The sequence below is a fragment of the Mustela nivalis genome (assembly GCF_964662115.1).
Source record: "Mustela nivalis genome assembly, contig: HAP1_SCAFFOLD_2686, whole genome shotgun sequence".
NCBI classification, from domain to species: Eukaryota; Metazoa; Chordata; class Mammalia; order Carnivora; family Mustelidae; genus Mustela; species Mustela nivalis.
This window is the reverse complement of record NW_028133979.1, coordinates 131-22,664: the sequence shown is the minus strand read 5'-3', so window position 1 is coordinate 22,664 and position 22,534 is coordinate 131. Positions and strand designations below refer to the sequence as shown.

Below are 22,534 nucleotides of genomic sequence, written 5' to 3'. Positions count from 1 at the left end.
ATTAAAATATGCGAGGCATGATAAATGTTCTGTTTCTTAAGCCATGCTAATTATGCTAATCAATTTGCTATGGATATTGTAGATTCACATAAGTACTTCATAGCAGGGGTAGACAAACCTCTGGTTTCTATAAATGACTAGATTTTAAATATTTTAGGTTTTGTGGACCATAGCATCTCTATAGGAACTACCTAACTGCTACGTGGCAGCCATAGGCAATAGGTGAATGAATGAGTATGGCTGTGATCTAGTAAAACTTTATTTCCAAAAATAGACAAGATTTGGCCCCTGGCTGTAGCTTAGCTTGCAGACCCTGTTCTCTAAGGAAATACCCATTGGTACAACCCAAACTTGTTCTGGATCTTAGTACTCTTGAGAAGACTGGAATGACATGCCTGGACATTTCAACTATAAAAAAACATGTGATTAGTACATATATTATTAACATGTATCAGCATAAGCATTTAAATGTTTATTGTTAGCAAATATATGTTATGGAAAACTTATCAGTGGTAATTTCAAATTTTATGTAATTTTTAAGGTTATTTTTATTTGTTACACAGTCATTTTTTTCTCATCCCAGGGAGATTCTATACAAGCAGGTGATGATTCACCATTTTCAGATTCTGTGACTTTGGAACAAACTACAAGTAACATTGGTGGAGCCAGTGGACGGATTAGTCTGTGGATGCAGTGGGTGCTCCCCAAAATTACTATAAAACTCTTTGCTCCAGATCCTGAGAATAAAGACACAGGTACATGGTTACTTCTCTTCTCTACTGGAAAGATAAAATATTAAACACTATTTTTAGAAGAAATAGTAGACTTTAGTTTTATTTATAACTGTCACATAAACATCATTAGATCTAACTTAGGTGATTTCTATTAGCAGTACTAATATATTGAATATAATACCTGAATTTTTATTACTTTTCCTTAGTGTTGTAGGATCTTATGTGGTTAATGAATAGAAAGTCTCACTTCCTCTGTAGATATCAAGAATATATATATGAATTTAATCTAAAATAGAAGGTTTTAATATTGATTGTGAGGCCTATGCTGATTTTAATGTTTGCCTCTTGTTGCAGAGCTTTGCATGGTCAGTGAACTAGAAGACCTCAGTGCTTCCATAGATGTTCAGGATGTATATACCAAAGTGAAATGTAAAATAGAGAGTTTCAATATTGATCACTATAGAAGCAGGTAAATAATGTGTAATGAATGCGGGAAAAGCTATACTTTATTTGGACACAGTCTATATAAGAATTTTTATATTTTAATTTGGGTCTTTTTAAAAAATACTGTACTTATTTCCAAAGAGGGTTCTTTACAGATAAATTGATCAGTTTTCCTTGGAATTCATTCATATGTGGAATATAACAAAGTTTTGTTTCATAAGATGGCAAATCTGTTAATGAAGACCCATTTTGCCATATTAAATGAAATAAGCTGCTTTTTCTGTCGTCTCACACAATTTTTTATTTTGTATATTTGCAAATTTGCTGGAGACATGATTGATAGCTTTGGTTTTTGCTGTGTACTCTCCATCCCCTCTCCATACTAGAATAATCACAGATTGAAATGGAGTAGTGACATCTCATGGCCCTTTGTACTTCGGAGACTTTTCTTGTCTCACACATGATTAATATACATGTGGTGAATATTCCTAGAACCAAATTTTTCTTTCCCTAGTAAATCTTTATCAAAAGTATGATGTAAACAATTATAATTTATACTTAAGTTATATATATTTAATATATACATATTTGTTATAATAATAAATAATGGTAGTAAAAAAATAAAGTTTTAGATATCTTCACAAAGATGCATAGCAATTTTGTCATTAATTTTTCCCAAATGAAGATAAAAAAATGCTTTTTGTATTTTTTGTTTGCTTTTTTGTTTTGTTTTGTTTTTTGCTTTAGAATACAACTCTGGAATTTGTATTTTTTAAATTGAAATATAATTTACATATCATAAAATTCACACATTTTAAAAAATTTTTACACAGCATCATATTTTCAATTTCATATTGGTGTAGAAACAGCCTTAAAGTGTATTTTTTCTTGGAATTTATAATATTCATTCAGCAGTTATTTATTGAATCCCTGCAGAAGCATATATGTTTCTATACCTTTACTGTTACATCACAGAACCTAAAAATAGAATGTTTTTTTTTTTTTTTAAGATTTTATTTATTTATTTGACGGAGAGAGATCACAAGTAGGTAGAGAGGCAGGCAGAGAGAGAGAGGAGGAGGAAACAGGCTCCCTGCCGAGCAGAGAGCCCAATGCGGGACTCGATCCCAGGACCCTGAGATCATGACCTGAGCCGAAGGCAGCGGCTTAACCCACTGAGCCACCCAGGCACCCTAGAATGTTTTTTATTGAACATGTTTCTAATTCTACATTAAAAACATTTGAATTTTGATTCTTTATCATATTGCTTATCACTTATATTGTATTGCTTATGTCAGTGACCATCACATCTGTCCAGCTAAAACGTTGTGTCATAATTGTGAAGTTCAAAATATTTTGCTGGCTATATATTAAACTCTGTTTTATTAGTATTATGTTACAAAGCAAATGATAATTGTTTTTATTCTTTAGCCATGAATCATGAATTGCTCTTTGATAATGGAATGTTCAGTTCCTTAGGTTCTCATGAATAGCATGTCTTTATATGAATGTGATTTCTGCAGATGATACATGATTATTATGTTATAGCTGAGATCATTTCCTGATGATGTGAATATTATAATGTATCTTCTATTATCATCAGTGACTTTACTGTTAAGTTCATCTAAGTTTTAGATAATTATTCATTCACTTAGTCAAAATATTTATGGGGTGTGTATTATGCACACTGTGCTAATAATAAGCACTGGGGTACAGTGTTTGAGAAAAATTGATGTCAGTCCTGCCCTTATGGGCCTGATAGTTTTATGGATGAGATAGAAATAAATAATCAATCAGTAAGTATACAGTTTTACCATTAAGACAAATGCTTCCATGCAAAACGATGAGCATGTGGTGCTAATATAAGTTGTTCTTGATTGCATTGTCAGATCCGTGTTTTAGTTCAGTGTAGTGCTGTTTATATAATAACTATTTGAAATAGTTATGTATGCTCAATTTTTTAACTCAGAAAAATTGAAGAGAACAGATAAGGTGAACTTATGTTTTCCAGGCCAGGGGAAGGTTGGCAGTCAGGACATTTTGAAGGAGTATTTCTACAGTGCAAAGAAAAACCCGTGGTGAGACTCATTTAGTAATTATGATTTTTAAAAAATATATTGTAAACTGTTTATCTTTGTTCTTTCATGCAATAGGACTAATGGTTATAAGAATTAGAGCTCAAAGTAAATTCTTTTTGACCTGTTCTTCCAAAAGTACATTATAAAATAAAATTGTTCCTTTAAGCTGTTTGTGTTTTGCAACCATTTTGCTGTTATAGGTATTAAGAAAATTTTTCAAACAGCAAAGGTAGGATTGCTTTTATTAAAATACTTTATCATTAATGTATTATTATGTTGACTTTTTAGAAGTTCCTCCTATTCATAAATGAGTTCTTGTTGGATTGTCCTTTATGATAAACTAAGAGTAGTACTTTTATACTAAAAGCAATTATTTTTCATTTACTTCCATTAACAATGCTTTTGCAGAAGATGGTCTAGACAGAGGCCATACCTAGCAGTGGCTCAAACCTGAACCTATGCAAACTTGAGCAAAATTTAAAGTATCTAGATTTTTTTTGCTTATGGCTTTTATTGCTTTTTGTCTTTTCACCTTCTTTGCTCCTGTCCATCACCTCAAGCCTTGGGGAAGAGTGTTGGTCTCTGGGGCAATGTGGAGGTGTCTTCCTTTCCTGTACCGACAAGCTGAACAGACGCACCTTGTTGGTTCGACCCATCAGCAAGCAGGACCCTTTCAGTAATTGCTCTGGCTTCTTTCCTTCTGTAAGACATCATTTTAAAATTATGCTACAGAGTCCCACTAACAGGAATCCAGAGGAGGAATTCAACTATCCATAGAGTCAACTCTTGATTTTCATCTTCCTCTGTATGATCCACTTTGTCAGTGAACTCTACTGCACTTTTAAATCATACACTGGTTTTCCACTACGAACTTATTTGTTTCTGGGTTACTTGCATATCCTGTTTTTCACTCTGGTTTGTGATTACAACCCAATTTTACCATAAGCATAAGAAAATCAGAGTGTAGGACATTAAGTACAATGTTTTTTAAATTGTGCATGTTTTGAATGATCAAGAGTTGACCAAACTTTGATTCTTATTTAGCTTGCTTTTTTCCCCCTTTCAATTATGCCATTTCCTTCTTGCAACTAATTCAAAGTACCTTACTTGGTGACCTCTTGAAACTGGACAAGGCTGTATGCTCATCATTGACTGGCTAGAAGATGAATACTAGACTGCACACCAGTGGCTTTTAGATGTTTAAAACCCTGTTTTTTCTAGTGGTACAATATATCTGGATATGTTAGTAAGCTAATTCTTTTAAGCGACATTGTTTAAGTCCATACAAATGTATGTAATTTTAAAATATTAAGACCAGATTATCACAGTGGTAATAGCAGTTCTCTTAAGAATTTATTAAATTCCTGCAAACATTATTAGATATTTTCTTAGCATATGAGAACTATTTCCTCTTTTTTTTTTTTCTGGTAAAGGAATTTAAGACCTATATCTTTTTAAAAAATGATAAAAATTATCCAAATATTTTAACTAATTGTGTTCCTAGATTTAATGTTTAATATTGTATTTGCATAGCAAATGCTAGTTTGTGATTTGATTTTTTTATGTTTTTAGGGATTTTTGGTCTGAAGAAAGATGTCTGTAAATGTGGCTTTTCTATCAGCAAAAGTTCTGTTCAGATTTATTTTGATCTCTTTGATTGTTATTAGTGTCTATGAGAAACATTCTTAATTTTTTTCACATTTTGAATAACTTTAATGTACATTCATGAAAAACCCCACTAATTAGTGCCCTTTAAAATTTTTCTTTATCAATTTTCTAAGGTTTTAAAAATTTTACTAATATTTCTTTAATTATTTTCTAACCTTTCATCTTAAAGAGTATAAGATACTATTCCTGTATAAAAGGTAATATTTACATTATCTCAACTCCAGCTAGTATTCATTGATTCTTTTTTTTTTTTTTTTTTTCCTCTTACATTAAGGGAATTGAGAATGCAGTAGTTCAACAAACTTCCTCTCATGGGAGTTTACCTTTCAAGAGTACCTACATTCAATATGTTTAAAATATATTTTCTAAATCAAAGCATTCATACAGCAAAACACCTTTTATGCATTTTCCAGGATTCATGTGTTGCTGTTGTGAGGATTATTTGAGCTAGGTTATGTAGATTAGTGGTTGATGGCAGCTTCCTATAGCCTGCGCCCCCTAGAGTCCAGTTTAGAGACCCAAAGACCATGTTGCTGTGTGGCCATACCCCAGCCACCCTTCTCCATCCCGTGTTTCCTGCTGTTCAGCAAGATGGTGATAAGACTGGTGGTACTTTTTCCTGTTTTGCCGTATTTCCTTTTGAATGTAGAAAGCAAAAGGAAAGAGAAGTCAGAGCGGCAACAAGGAGATTGGGAACGATTAAAGAAATGTTCTGAGGGCAGGACAGTTATATGAAATATGATTATTTTGTACATCCATTCAATGCCTACTTCCCAAGTTCTTTTTTTTTTCCCCAAATATTTTATTTATTTATTCGACAGACAGAGATCAGAGAAACAGGCAGAGAGAGGGGAGGAAGCAGGCTCCCTGCTGAACAGAGAGCCAGATGCAGGGCTCTATTCCAGGACCCTGGGATCATGACCCCAGCCAAAGTCAGAGGCTTTAACCCACTGAGCCAGTCAGGTGCCCCATCCCAAGTTATTTTTTTTTTTTTTAAGATTTTATTTATTTATTTGACAGAGAGATCACAAGTAGGCAGAGAGGCAGGCAGAGAGAGAGAGAGAGAGAGGAGGAAGCAGGCTCCCCGCTGAGCAGAGAGCCCGACGTGGGACTCGATCCCAGGACCTTGAGATCATGACCTGAGCCGAAGGCAGTGGCTTAACCCACTGAGCCACCCAGGCGCTCCCAAGTTATTTTTAATAGTCAGAAAATTAGGTTAAAAAATAACATATATGAAGGTAAATTTAATCTCACCATTCTTCATTGTAAAGTCCAGACTAAAAGCAAAATTAACAGTAACAGCTGCATTGTATTCTGTTTTCCCTCTTGCTTTGTCACTGGATGACAGGCAGCTGCATGAGAGGAAGGAAATGGAAGCCAAAGCATAGCATAGGCCTGGACGCATTCCTGCTTTGCCGCTCTCACTCTTTTCCTGTTTGTTCTTCTTTCTCAGTTTACTTCCTCTCTTAACATCACACATTGGACCCTAATAACCTAAAAACTTTGTTTTTAGGCCCAGGGAAGAGAGGTTGGACATGTGGAGTATACAGCTTAACTGTAATTTTATGCTGAGTAATTTACAAAATGGGATTTTATGTATATTTCATGGTTCAGGAAAACTTTCAAGAGCTGTCCTTTTCATACGAATACAAAGTATGCATTTTACTTCACTCTTAAAAATATGCTCTTTTACTATAATTTGTTTAGAGTGTGTAATTTGAATGTAAGTTAATTGGACAAGTTTGGTCAGAAATATTGATGTTATGATGATAAAATTTTTTCTCAAATGTTGTATGCATATTAATATAGCATTTAACCCAAGGAATATGAGTTTGAGTTGTAAAAGAGCTGGTACTTAAGTTTTATAAACAGTGTGATAGCCAGTGAAAATAAGCAGATTCTAAAAGACAGATGTTTTATTTTTTGTGTTATGTTACTATTTCCAGTAAACATGCATTAAGTGGTTGTTTTACTTATCAAAGCATGGTTTCAGTGAGGTTCTTTTTATGGGCTTGGTCATCATATAAATTAGCCAGATTATCTAAGGAAAAACTGTTAGGTCAAGGGAAGTCAATCATCTTTTTTATTCAGGTTGTTGATTACAAGTGGAAATATGTAACATGGTTATTTCAGTTTCATCTGCATAAACATCCTCTCTCTGACCCATGTTACAACACCAAATTGGTACTGTCAGTGAAGAATAATCAAGAACAAAAAGGTAAAATCCAGAGATGACTTGTTCCAAATTCTGAAAGTTACAGAAAATGTAGAAATCATAGACACAGACACAACAAAGTTTAATTGCCTCTCCAGATCTAGAACTAGAACTCAGGATTCCTAATTTTCAGTTGAGTCATTCTAATTTTTAGATGGTTTTGCCCATCTGTGGAATTGATTAGTAATGTGCCCATCAATGGATGTAGACATAATATAGGTTATAATACCAACTAAGATCATCTTCTGCTTTCAAAAAGTTTTTTTTTTTCTTTTTAATGAAGTGTGTATTATGATTTCCTTTTTCTGGAACAGACAACAGCAAAACTTCTAGATGGCTCTCATCAGCAGCATGGATTTCTCTCTTTGACATACACAAAAGCTGTAACAAAAAATGTCCGCCACAAGTTAACATCAAGAAATGAGCGAAGAAGTTTTCATAAGTTATCTGAAGGTTTAACGGATGGTTCCCCCCATTTTCTTCATGAAATTCTTCTTTCAGCACAAGCTTTTGATATTGTCCTTTGCTTTCCTTTGCTTAATGCCATTGCAAGTATATTTCAAGCAAAACTACCAAGGACCCAAAAAGAGAAAAGAAAATCTCCCGGTCAGCCCATGAGGAGCCATACATTGACTTCACGCAGTTTACCTTTGATTTATATCAACACAAGCGTAATCAGAATTTTTGTTCCAAAAATAGAAGAAATGCAGCCAAGTATTGAAGGTATTGTCTTTCAGATTTTTTTTTGGTCTTATTTTACAAAACCTCCATGTAGGGGGTTAAGTTTCCATTTTTTAATATGATTGGGGGTTGTATTTTGCACTTCAGTGTGTTTTAGAAAAAGTAATTATGTTATAATCATTCTCAACTAAATCTTTAGGAGTTATTGCAGAATAATGGGTATGTTTCTGACTCAATTAGTTACTAGAATAAGAAGTGGATTTTTTTTTTCATCAGGGCTTTTGGTAGCAAAGCTTATGCTTATTGTCGTTTTATTAAACTCAAATGTTAGGTTCTGTATACCTAAGGTAACTAGAAATTAGTTAAAAAAAAAAAATGGCCAACTCTCCAAGGCTCCTGTGGCTTCTTCGAGGCATCTAGGTGCAGATTATTATAGGTTTTAAAATGAAGTGAATTTATAATCCTACTGCCTCCACCCATGAGAGTAACTTTTAAATTTTTAGTTTCCCCCATGCTATGAAACAGTGAAGAACTTTAAGGACTTTTTAGTGAAATTAGAGTGTAGTAGTTCACAAAGTATGAACTTTGGAGTTACAGAGACCTGAGTTCAAATCCAAGCTTTGCTAATTATGAAGTATAAAATCTTGAGCAGGTTAATCTGAGTTACTATGTACAAAATGGTAATAGTGGTATTTAACTTGATAGGTCTTCCGATAGCTTACTTTCCAATGATGACTACATGGAGACTATGTTAATAGTACCACTTGTTTAGTAAGCTCCCAGTAAATGAGAGCTGAATCAGGAGGAGGTGTGCCCTCACTTTCAAGGTAGAATATTTGCAAGTCCCACATTTCACTACTGCTTGTACTTCATTGGCCAAAACTTAGTCAAATGGCTATACCCTACTGTGAGAGAGCCTGAGAAACTGCTGTGTTTCCCTCGGCAGTAGAGCACCTTGCTCATAAATTAAGGCCCTATGAATTTGAGAAAGAAGAGAGAATGGTATGAGAGGGATAACTAATAGCTTCTGCCACATGAGACTAGTAAAGCTTTTTTCCTTTTAGTTGTGATGTGGAGGAGGAAGAGCTTGAATGATCAGTGATGGTATATAAAAAAGAAAAGCACCTAGTTCCATTCTCTTTCTTCTTGGGAGTCTAGTCTGTCTCTTATTGTGTCTCACAAACACATAGGGAAGATTATTCTGCCTAACATTATAACTAATTAAGTTTTTTTTAAATTTTTTAGTTTTTAATAAACATATATTTTTATCCCCAGGGGTACAGGTCTGTGAATCCCCAGGTTTACACACTTCACAGCAGTCACCATAGCACATACCCTCCCCAATGTCCATAACCTCATCCCCCTTCTCCCAAACCCCCTCCCCCCAGCAACCCTCAGTTTGTTTTGTGAGATTAAGAGTCACTTATGGTTTGTCTCCCTCCCAGTCCCATCTTGTTTCATTTATTATTCTCCTACCCCCTTAACCCCCCATGTTTCATCTCCACTTCCTCATATCAAGGAGATCATATGATAGTTGTCTTTCTTCAATTGACTTATTTTGCATATTTGACTTATTAAGCATGATACCCTCCAGTTCCATCCATGTTGTCGCAAATGGCAAGATTTCATTTCTTTTGATGGCTGCATAGTATTCCATTGTGTATATATACCACATCTTCTTTATCCATTCATCTGTTGATGGACATATAGGTTCTTTCCATAGTTTGGCTATTGTAGACATTGCTGCTATAAACATTCGGGTACACGTGCCCCTTCAGATCACCACGTTTGTATCTTTAGGGTAAATATCCAGTAGTGCAATTGCTGGGTCATAGGGTAGTTCTATAACTAACTAAGTTTTGATAAAAATAATGGTCCTTTTTAAAAAACATTATAAATAAAAAATTATTTGTAGAGCTTTATAGGTCTTAATTACAAAGATGTCTAGAGATATATTCAGCATATTATACTTAATAGATTTTTTAATACAAACTAGTTCCTGTTCTTTTCCTTCTGATTTTTTATAAGAACTATCATAAAGTTGATTACTTTGAGATAAATTAGTACTCTCTGCATTGCTATATTCTGAGAGCAACTGCCTAGTTATTTTCATTTATTCAGATAGTTTGTAGAAACACATGAATGGTAAAGAATAAAGTTAGTCTTCACTGAGCGAAGTGATGAAGATATGAAGATATGATATCTCAAGTGATCTGAGAGGAAACAGCAAACCAGAAAAGCTTATATTCACTGCAGAGACACTGACCTTTATGATTTTTCCTTATTGTTATCTTTTATTGAGTATCTAATGAATGTTTAGATTGTTATCTAACATTGCTATCTAAATTTATATTAAAGTTACGTAGGTTTAAAAAACCTGTATTTTTTAACAAAATTTATTTATTTGAGAGAAAGAGAATGCACCTGCAGAGGGAGGGACAGAGGGAGGAGAGAGAGAATCTCAGGCCAGTCTCCCCACTGTGCTTGGAGCCTGACTCAGGACTCCATCCCAGGACCCTGAGATCATGACCTGAGCTGAAACCAAGAGGCAGATGCTTAATCAACTGAGCCACTTTTTCATAACCACACAAGAGAACAGACATAAAAGGTCATGGAGATTTTCAAACCATCTTTTGGCCTTTTCAGCTGAGAGTAGGGGGAAAACACTGGAAGCAGAAGTAGTTTGGCTTTGTCATTAGAGGAAACATGATTATTTTGGTAAAAGTTTGGAGTAGTCCATTACATTTCAAAAATATCACTGTATTACTGTATCTATAACTTTTTCCATTAAAATAAAATGGCAGAAAATTTGAATCTAGATAAAATTAAAAATGAAGTCATATCTATATTATAAAAAAGTTCTAAATTTTTTTAACAATTAATATATTGTTTTTTATTGATATATCTCTCTAGTTAGTATAAAAGTATTTATTTTCCTAACCAGAGTGGGTTTCTGTAATTTCACTTAAAATAAGGTATGTTAGTAAGCTTTTGTGATTTCCTGAAAATTCTTTGTAGTGTATATTTTATGTATCCCTAATTTTCTGATTATTCTCATTTGAATGTAAACAGTTGGTAAGGCCAAAACTTCATTGAGCCCTAAGAAAAATAGTTTTATAGGAGATGAAAAGTTAGGATGAGGTGGAGAGAAATACAGAAAGAGAGCTGTATGATAAAATTGGGAAAGGTCGTGCAGACAAATTAGGAAGCAAAGCAATCTATCTGATTTCATGATGCTTTAGTACTGATATAGAAGTGTTCAGGAATTATAAATGACCTTCAAATTATGGGACTGAGCTGGTCTCTAAATAGTAATTGCATGTAAACTAATCCTAAGTTGAATCCTTTTTCCTCTAGTGTCCCTAATGCTATTTTAATATAAGGTTTTACACATTAAATTTCACATCTGAAATATCAGTAGTGATCACAAATACAAATAACAAGGGAAAAAAAACAATGTATATGCTTCATCTCCCATTTAAATTTTGAAATTAGGCCTAGAATATAAAGCAGTATCAGTGTGTTGCTTTTTCAAGACATGCCAGTCTGGCTAAGACTTAAAATAGATATTCAAGAATGTTTATACTGGTACATCTTCCAGAATCAGACATAGCTGTTTCTCAGTGTGTGCATTTGATCTGCATTCAGCTTTTGCTTATTCATTGTGAAATGTTATCTGTTTGATATAATGAATGATTTGGGATGTCTTTGACTGGTACTTGTTAATACAGGGGACATTTTCACAGTAAATTGTTCTTTTATTTCAGTTTAGATGTTCATTCCAGGGCTCCTTTGAATAAAATTTTTGTAACAATACATGTGAGAGAAATTTACCTGGCAAACTAATTTTCACCATCCATATCAGTGTCATAGCCCTTAGGTGGTCATCACTAGGTGGATCTTATTTATAATGTTAAATGTTTCTTCTTAAGACAGATGTAACCTGTAAAATATAAATTGTCTTGATCATTGAATTAGAAGTCTTTCCTTTTTCATTTTTTTAATTGTGGTAAAATATATATAACAAAATTTTTTCCATTTGTAATTATTCAGGGGTACATTAATGGAATAAATTACATTGACAGTGTTTTACAACAGTAATCACTATTTATTTCCAAATGTTTTCATCATCACAAATAAACTCCGTTTCCATTAAGCAATAACTCTCCCAGCCCTTGATAACCTCTAATTTACTTTCTGTCTCTGTGAATTTGCCTGTTCTGGATATATCTTGTAAGTGGAATCATAAATATTTGGCTTATTTCACTTAGCACGATGTTTTTAAGCTCCATTCATATTGTAGCATGGTATCAACTTTATCTTTATGGCTAGATAATATCGCACTTTAGGGATTTTCCATATTTTGTTAACTTATATCTCTCAGGCACTTGGGTTGTTTCCAGCTTTGAGTTGGCTATTATGAGTAATGCTGCCATGAACACTGGCATACAGGTGTCTTTTGGAGTCCGTTTTCACTTCTATTGGATATGTACCTAGGAATGGCATTGCTGGATCATACAGTAATTCTGTATTAGAATTCTTTGTTTTTGAGGAACCTTTTTGAGGAAAAGGTTCTAATATACTGGAGGTTTGAGGAACCTCCAGTATATTAGGACACCTTTTTGATGAGGACAGAATTTGTGGCATTTTCTGAACAACACTAATGTGCAGGCATAGTTCAGCCAATAAGAGGGCTCACTCTTAGTAAGCATGGGAACGTGTGTACACTGAGCGCCCCCGAGCACCTCCACAATGAGACAGAGGTCAGAAGTTCTGTAGTGAACTCTAACTTCCTTTTTCTGTCCTATGCAGCAGTGGTTTATTGGGACAGGTTCTCTGCTTCAGTAATTTGTGTACACGTCAGAAAGAATTAAAAACCTGGCTCTTTGAGAAAATGGAGGAAAAACTGCTTTATTTCTTGATTTCTTTTGCATTTTTGTCTTGTTTGTTTTTTTCTTTTTGGTTTACTGTGTTAAATTATAAGTTTTAAATTTCCCATTCAGCTGCTGTAACTAGAAAAATCCCCAACTGATTGTAATTGCAAAAATATTTCCAGACTTCTGCTACCTTATTTTTTAAAGTTGCTTCTCTCTCTCTCTCTCTCTCTCTCTCTCTTTTTTATTTTTTTGGTGGTGGTTGTGATGGGATTTTTAAGGTCTAATTTCAAAATTCAGATGCCTAAGTACTTCCTAAGCAGGTAGCCTTGAATAAGAGCGTACAGAAAGGGGTGCATATTGTTATGGCCATTTTGAAAAATACAGTCTACCATGTTTCTCTGTGAACTTTTGGTTAATTTTTATCTTTTGCTTATATAAACTTTTTGCAATAAACACCTTTTTAGGGGCGTTTTTTCATGACTTGGTTGAGAATGTATATAAATAAATTGCTAGCAAAAGGATTACTAGATCAAAGTGCATGTACCTTTAAAATGTTTAGGAGCTGTCATGTTAAATTGCCCTTCTAAATAGCTGTACCAGTGTTGTTTCCTTCCGCTCATCCTAACAGAGTTTTCTGGGGTTTTGTCAGGCTCATGAATGAAAAGCACACTGTTTTTCTAAGTTGTTCATCTTTTCCTTATCACTTAATAAGAGCTCTTTGTGTATTAAGTCTTTTGTCTGGCCTATACTGTATTGCATACATTTTTTTTTTGCCCTCTGCCTCTGTGTGTGTCTGTTTATATATCTATATTTGTATTTACATGTATGTATCTTTATTTACATCTTTATAGTTGACCCTTGAACAATGCAAAGATTAGGGGCACTAACCCTCCCACTCCTGCAGTTGAAAATCCATGTATAACTTTTGACTCTCCAAAACCTTAACTACTAATTGGTTAGATGGAAAGCCTAACCAATAACATAAACATTTAACACATATTTTGTATTACATGCAATATTCTTACAACAATACCTAACTTTTCCTTAGTTGTTTCAGTATTTCTAGGCTCCACAATTTGTCTTCATTTCAAATTGTTGTGTATCTCTAAATTGTTTCCAGTATACTTATTTTTTTTTTAAATCTACATAGAAGTGGACTCACACAGTTCAAACCCATGTTGTTCAAGGGTCAGCCGTACTTCTATCTCTATCTATACTCTCTGAGAAGTAATGAATTTCCAGAATGCATTCCTGTCTATAAAACAGTTATAAAAATGCATGCCAAAAGTGCAGATATTTTGGCACATTCTATTAGATTTTTTTTGACACTTTACCTTTCATTATTGCTACTCTTAATTCAAATGATAAATCACCCATGAAAAATTTTTCAATGAGTAAAATGCATATAATGTAAAATTTGTCATTTTAGTCACTTTAAAGTAGAGACAAATTTTTAAATGTATATTTTATTTGGGAGATTCAATGTTTTCATTCAGTACATTTTAGAAGATATAATGTGACTAAGGAAAACATGATTGAACAGTAATTTGACTAGAAATAAATTACTCACATGACAAGATCTCGTAAGAGTCAAGAGGGTAGTAAGCATTTTACTCCAGAAAGGTGTTAAAAAGTTTGCTTGAGTTACATTTGTATCGGATGAAAGTATATGTGTAAATCATGTTTTGTTGAGTGTGATAGCATAACTAAATAATGCTATATCTGTACTTCTCAGCAGAAACTATACTATAAGCAGTATCTCCAAGTAATTTGTTCTGTAGACCAGAGTTAATTGGCAAAATAGACACAACTATATTTCCCACTAGTAAAATAATAGTCACAAGGTTTTTTTGAACCTTCTTTTTGTCTTCAACTGCAAATATGGCAATAACTACTAAAACCTTTTGTTGCTAGGTTTGTGTAGAGTTGTCACTACAGTTATGACTTTATAAAACTATAACATTGCACAGTAGCAAGTTCAAATACTCTTGAGACTTTACATGTTTTACTGTGCTGAGTTTATATTGAGAATTTTAAAAGGAAGCTGAGATCTCCAAAATACTTTTATTTTTTTGTTGACTTTAAGAAAACTTATTTATAAGCAATAGTCTTATGTTATCTGACAGTTGCAGGAAAATTTGGCTCTTTATTTAAGCTCTTGGTTACTTAAGCTCATAACTTCACAGTTGTTCATAACATTTTCATTTTCAATACACACTCTCTTGCCCCAAGAAAAGATAAAATCTTTCGAACTTATATTTCACATTACATTAAATGTGAAAGTTTTTAATAGTTCATGTGTGAAATCAGTTAATAATAAAAATATATTTAACGTTCTAATATTTTATATAAACAAATGATATTGAAAGTCTGGTTTTCAACTTGAATATTGTTTGTATTATGTGCAATCATTATCAGGATCCTGAATCTACAGGTGTTTGACTTCCAGTTTAAGCTATTTATTTCAGAATAGAGGACTGTTTTTTGGATCTAGTATGAGTCTTCCAGAGTAAGTAGTTCCGCATGAGCCTAAATTTTTAAAAATACAGTTCAAGCAAAGAAGGAAGGCATTCATTTTCATGTTGAAAATGCATCTAGAGGGAACATTTCCTCATATGGTCCAACTATTGAATGCAGGTGAAATAAACCAAAAAAGGGGAAGCTTATTTTTTTCCAATTATAAAGTAACTAAAGAACTGAATAAAAGACATTTTTGATAAATACTTATTTTTATTATTTTTCTTATATCTCAGAGGTAGATTTTGATAAGCTAACTACTCTCTATAAAAAGATTATTTTTATTTACTTTGTGAATGATCTGCATTAAGTGCTTTTTTATTATTATAACTTTATAGTCAGTATAATCTAGTGAGAACACTTTTGGCTCCAACAGAAACAGAATTCTGTTCTTGGATCTGGCTTTGTATGTAACACCAAGTACGTCATTTTTCTTCCATATGTACCTCATTTACTACAGTGTTTCTATTACATTTCAGACTTCATATGGTGGGTAGTATCTGCAGCCTGGGAGAACAGTTAGCAAGTACACTAATTGCACCTTTTGTGGTATGGTCTATTCTCTAGGCTTACTATTTATTGATTTAATTGATGCCTGCTGCTTAATCAGAGGTTTTACCCACATGGAACTATTTGATAAGCTTGGCATAAAATGCAAGATCTGTGAAATGTAAACACTGTTCATAGTTTAAGGACCTATAATCAAGCCAGACCTCTAGTCATTTGAAAATAGCTGTATGAGAAGTGGTTTTGTATTTGATCTTTTTTGCTGTGGACATTTAAAAGTGCAATCTTTATTGTGGCATCTGCATGCTAATATTTATTATGATAGCTCATCTCTCTCTTCCCCTTTTTCTGTCCTTCTGACCCCCACCTCCCTGCTGTTTTGCCACTCCCTTTACATCTTCTTCATCTTTTTCTGGTTCCTTCTTTTCCTCACTGAATATCTTCCTTCTAATTTTTTCTGATTTTCTTAATTCTGACTTTCTTTTTTAGACTAATCCAAGTCAGACCATACTGAGTGAACTGCTGAAGCAGCTGGAAATAATCTCTTAGCTTTTGCATTCTTCGGGCACCACAGTTTGCGAAATCTGGATTGTATGCCTTTGTAGGCATGTTCTGTTCAGGATATTCCTGAGATTTTGCAGCCAGTCCTTTTCGGTCCCATTTGTGGCAGATGATAGTTTCTTGAGAGAAATTACGAATTTTATACATGTTTTCTTCAAAACCCAGAAAGTTGTATATTGTTAGCAATTTTAAACGGTTTTTAAACAGCTAGTACAGTGAGATCATTTGTTGGAGAAGAAGGAGTAGAATTTAATATAAATTAATGGGGCCATGAAGAACCTCTGTCCATCTCAGATAGTCCTTAGAAAAGATGTTGGATTAGCCAGTGATTTATAGAAAAATTGTTGAACTTTATAAGAACATGGTAAAATATTGCTTTATTCAGTAGAAAGGATCAGGTTCTATATATATCTAGATAGAGATATCTTATATCTATCTATATTTATATATATCGATATATATATAGATATCATTTTAATTTTTATTGTTTTTGAGAATACTTGCCTTAGTGATAGATTCCATTAGAAGTAGAACTTTTCCACAGGTGTGAAATTACTATTTCTCAAACAATTTCACAGCAAAAATTATAAAATATTAAAAAGTGCCTATAATGGCAAGTTGAAATATCCTTGTATAGTAAACAATCCCTTGGTTTTTTTCTCTTCACCATTGCACCCATTTTTTTTTCCTTTGGGTCTTCTGACATGTTAGAGCTTGAAGTGCTGTTACTGTGTGTGTGCATGTATGTGTATATATTGTATTTAATTATTATTTAAATTTAAATGGCTTTGCGAATCTATTCCTGACTTTATAGTGATCTTCAATTTATTTGTAGACCATAGTATATTTGTACACAGCAGTGCAGTGTTAAAAATCCTAGGGCTAACAGTCACCTGGGAGAAAGATGTAGTAATCTAAGATGATGAAATTTGATAAACGTACTACTTCAGCACTACTTATATGTATTTAACATATGTTTTAATGTTGGGTTGGAGTTGGGTTTTTTTTAGTTGCCATTTTAATCGTGTACAAGAGAAAATGGGTATGAAGGAAATAGTTTTTAAAAGCATCAAATGTTTTTATTTTTAGTAATTTTTTTCCTTGTCCTCATTTACTGGTTTTTATCTTAATGTGTCTCTACCCCATTATTCAAAGATTTCTCTGTTTGCTTGAAGTTAGACACAGACCCACTTTATACTTCATGAGTCAATTTCTTTTGTTACAGTTAATCAGGCAGCAAAAGAAGACACCATGGTTTTGAAGATTGGCTCTGTTGCTATGGCTCCCCAAGCTGACAATCCGCTTGGCAGATCTGTCCTCAGGAAAGATATTTACCAGTAAGTTTATTTTCTTACATTCAATCTTGCAACAATTTCATCCTGCAAAGAAGTACACTGATCAATAAAACTTGCTTCGTGTGGCCTGCAGAAATACTTTTCATTTGGAATCTTTTGATATTTAAAACCAGGTTTTTCTGATTTCCTTCAGTTGTGGGTTTTTAAATTCATTCAGACAAATCAAGTATTTCTGTGAAGTGTTGATGAATAACAGAATGTAAGCACCGAGTCACCATGAAGTGCAGTTTGGAAAAGTTTAGCAGACTTTAAATTTGACCAAATCTCTAATCACATAAGAAAATGAAGTTCTCTCCAGAACTACCACATCCTACTGTAGTCATGTTTTATCAAATTGAAGCATTTTCTTAATTTGGCTATAAGCCATTATTTGAAATGTAGGACTGTGGATGTCATATGGAGCAAAGCTGTAGAGAAAAGCAAACTTCTAAGGAGAAATTTCACAGTAAACACTTTCTGTGAAAATGCCATGCTCTGGATTTTGTCACTGGGTCTATTTGCAAACCACACCAAGCATCTATGGACAGCTAAACTGGTGAACATATGTAATCAACGTGATAAAAATAATACATCATTCGTACTGAAGTTGGCACTGCTGCCAGACATAAAAGTACAGTTGCAAATAATACCAAGTGAGAAAAGTCACAGAAACACAGATGTATGAGTGTCTTATTAATCCTGCTGGTCTGCTTCTCAGATGAGGTAGTGTCAATTCCTACTGTCTTCCAATAAATGTTCCTGTTAGGAAGGATTCTGATTTTTGTAATGCACATAACCACCTCAAGGTTGACAGAAATTTTTACTTTGGGGGGGTCCTAGGGATTTTATTTTCTTAAATTTTTCTCTTATTTGAGTTGATAGGTTTTTCCTTTGAATTATGTAGCAGGTTCTCCTTCTTGTATTATTTTGTTGGTAGCTTATAATATTCATCCCTTACTTAAGGTTTTTGTCTTTTTGTTTTTGTTTTGCTAGCTTATGTAGAATATTGGGTGGTGAGAACTGAAGGAGGTCTTGGGAATTTCTAATCCCACTGCCTTATTTTATGCATTAGGAAACTGAGGATCCAAAAGAATAGTCGTTTCTAGTCAAGTAATGATGGAAGACCACAACTTGTACTATTTTCCTCTCTCAGGATCTAGAGAAAGGATCACAGTAGAATTCTTTCTGGGTGAAAATAATTTTCTAACACCTGAAAAATTTTTCGGGTATATTTGTCTTTTCTACCTCATTTGTCTATCACTTCAGAAGTAAGTTGTCCTCAAAGAGGGTCCTGCTTTACTTTTGGTGAAAGAAATGTGTTTTTTATTAAAAGATCCTATCACCATCAATAAAGTTAACCCCTGAGATACTTCCTTTCCTCCTCTGCCCTCTGAGTAGATGACATTGGTCTTGTATATAGAAAATCCTAAGGAATCCGCTGAAAAACCATTGGGTAAATAAGTTCAGCAAGGTTGCAGGATACAAAATCAATATATAAAAATCAACTCACCGTAACACAGTGAACTTTCTAAAAGTCAAATTAAGAAGATAATTCCTTTTATAATCTCATCAAAAAATTAAATACTTATGAATAAATATACAAAAGAAGTACAAAACTTACACTTTGCAAACTATAAAACATGGTCGAAAGAAATTAAAGAAGATCTAAACACATGAAATTATACCTCATGTACATAGATCCGAAGACTTACTAATGTTAGATGACAGTACTCCTTCAAAAAATTTGCACTCAACATCATCCACATCATAATTTCAGCTAACTTCTTTGCAGAAATTGACAGACTGATCCTAAAATTCATATGGAAATTATTCATATGGAAATTCAAGGGACCCAGAATAGCCAAAACTATATTAGAAAGGGAAAACAAAAGTTGGAAGGCTCACACATTGTAATTTCAAAACTTATGATAAAAAAATAGAAATCAAAACAATGAAGTACAGGCATAAGGATAGATATATGTCAATTAATAGAATTGAGATTCTATAAATAAACCATCGCATTTACTATCCATTGGTTTTTGATAAAGAAGCCAAGATAATTAAATGGCAAAGAATCGTCTTTTCAGCAGATGGTGTTCAGATTACCTGATATCCAAATGACCATGGACATTTACCTTACACCATGCAAAAATTTAACTCAGTATGGATTGGATACCTAATAGCCAAAAGTGGAAAACATTCAAAGGTTTGTCCGCTGACAAAGGCCTAAACAAAATGTGGTATACCCATACAAGAATATTAGTTTTTACCAGAGAGAGAAATATAATGTGTGTTATAACATGGATCAACCTTGGAGACATGTAAAGTGAAGGAGACCAGACAGAGAAAAGCCACATATTATGTGATTCCACAATGACCAGAATAGACAACTCCATTGGGACAATAGAAGAGCGGTTGCTAAGAAAAGAGAGAAGAGTGACTACTAATGGGTATAGAATTTCTCTTTGGGGTGATAGTAATTGTCTGGAATTAGGTAGTAATGATGTATAATGATTTGTAGAATGAGTACTTGTACAATGAGTGAGGTATAGTGAGTACAAGAGAATATATATAAAACTGAACCATACACTTCAAAAGGATAAATTGTATGGTATATAAATTATATCACGATAAAGCTGATTTTTTTAAAATCAAAGATTGTTGTCACAAAGTGGTCCCTAGGAATTAAATACCTGGGAGAGAAATGCCCTTCCTAGTAGGTGCATGGAGACTGGATGCTCCTCACCTCTGAAATTATTTGCCTTATCTGGCTATGACCAGAGGGATTTTCTTGTGGAAGGGAGGAAACCAAGGAACACTTGGTCATATGGGCTAGAGGGACATGTTGGAATCTGCAGGAATCCCAAACACAGTCATCCACAGTGCTTTTTTTGAGTGTTAGGTGGGGAAACGAGGCTGGTAAGAAGAAACTGAGTTTCTCAAAGTTTCACATTTCTTAAAAGATAAAGCCATGTTATAGGTGCACTATTCAATTCAGTAGTCACTATGTAAGGCTCTTCTGCTTTTGAAATGTGGTTAGTCCAAACTAAGATGTGAAATGTGGTTAGTCCAAACTAAGATGTTCTTTAAGTATAAAATATACACAAGATTTTGAAGAACTAAGAAAATAAAATATCTCATTAATAATTTTTATATCAATTTTATATAATGATGACAATATTTTTTTAAATTTTTTTATAAACATATAATGCATTATTAGCCCCAGGGGTACAGGTCTGTGAATCACCGGGTTTACACACTTCACAGCATTCACGATAGCACATACCATGATGACAATATTTTTGATATATTAAGTTAAATACATTTTACAACTATTTTCCACTGATTTTTAAAAGCCTTTTCAGTGTGACTACTAGGAAATTTTAATTTATATACATGGCTCTCAGTTGTGGTGGTGCATTATATTTCTATCAAATAACATAATTCTATTGGAAGAAGCTTGCAACAAATACAGGACAAGTCTTCTACTCAGGGCCTTTGAAACTAGAGGTGAACTGCATTTAACTAACATTGCAAGCCAACCCCAGCCTAGCTCAGTTAATGACTGAATTGAAATTATCCCACACTTACCCATTCTGCCTGGAGGAAAAAGTGTGCCTTCTCTGGGAGAAAATAACGTTAACTTGTCTTTTTATACATGATGTCTAATATATAATCAAAAATTATAAGATACCAAACAAACAAAATTTTAGACTCATTATCAGGAGAAAATTTAGCTAGTAGTAAAAGACCTACAGATGACTGAGGTTGTTGGAATTAGTGGACAGGAGTTTGAAATAACTGTTAATAGTATTTTAGAGAAAAATGTTGAAAAGATGGAGATTTCATAGAAATGAGATCTACTTGCTTTCTCCATCACCAGGAATTGGAATCAGACATGCCAATTACTTTCTTGTAATACCAATATGCTGATTTTTAAAAAAAATTTTTTAAATAAACATATATTTAAAAAAAAAAAAGAAATGAGATCTACTTAAAATTCTAAAACTAGGTACCAATATCTGAAGTTAAGGATTTGTTAGATAGCTATAACAGCAAATGGACAAAGCAAAAGATAGGATTAGTGAACTTAGACATAGCTAAATAGAAATTACCCAAATTGAAGCACAGAGAGGAGGAGAAAGGAAGAGAAAAGAAAGGAAGAAGAAAGAGAGCATGAAAAACATGTGGATCACTGTCAAATGGTCTAATGATGTTTAAGTAGAAGAAAGAATGGAACCAAAGGATAATTTAAAGAGATAACCCTTGAGACTTTTCTAAAACTAGTAACAGTCATTAACCAGCAGATCCAACAAGCCCACTACCCTATCCCCAATATAAACGAAATAAGTGTAAGGAGAACTATGTCTAGACACAATATGGTCAAATTACTGAAAATCAAGAGACTTCTCCCTTATCAGCTGAAGGAGAATGAGAGAGAATGCAACACCTACCTCCCCCAATACAGGTTTCAAGGCCCAATATAGAACTTGGGAGAGAGGATATGCTTTTATTTTTAATAAGGTTGGATATTTTCATTACTAAAATATATATGTATGAGTAGCTCAGTCAGTTAAGCATCTGACTCTTGATTTTGGCTCAGGTCATGATTTCAGGGTCATAAGATCAAGCCCTGTTTCAAGCTCTGTGTGGGGCATGGAGACTGCTTGGGATGCTCCCTTTCCTTCTGCCCCCTGCCATTTGTGCTCTCTTTAAAAAAAACTAAGTATGCATAGATAGATAGATAGATAGAGAGAGAGAGAGAGAGAGAGAGAGAGAGATAGGTAATAAATATAAATGATATATAAATATTTTTATATAGAAATAGAAATTTATATATAGAAAATAAAAAACAGAAAATTCCTAAGTGCAGCCAATAAAAAAAATACCTTTGAAGGAACAAAAGTAAGACTGGAAT

The 22,534-nt window shown here is 33.5% G+C and overlaps 1 protein-coding gene across 2 annotated transcripts in view; it reads left to right on the top strand.

The window, feature by feature from the left end:
- The window catches only part of LOC309858508 (intermembrane lipid transfer protein VPS13B-like), a 44,758-nt gene extending 27,126 nt beyond the window's left edge, over window positions 1-17,632 (top strand). Inside the window, exons 3-7 of one of the 2 annotated variants that reach the window (XM_082751183.1) lie at window positions 584-755; window positions 1,089-1,203; window positions 3,817-3,958; window positions 7,454-7,862; window positions 17,508-17,632. In XM_082751183.1, coding sequence (XP_082607309.1) covers window positions 584-755; window positions 1,089-1,203; window positions 3,817-3,958; window positions 7,454-7,862; window positions 17,508-17,623 — 954 coding nt within the window. In that variant the 3' untranslated portion in view covers window positions 17,624-17,632. Of the gene's footprint in view, window positions 1-583; window positions 756-1,088; window positions 1,204-3,189; window positions 3,257-3,816; window positions 3,959-7,453; window positions 7,863-17,507 lie in introns of both variants that reach the window. The other variant, XM_082751184.1, reaches the window with a different exon arrangement.
- The last annotated feature ends 4,902 nt before the right edge of the window (window positions 17,633-22,534 follow it).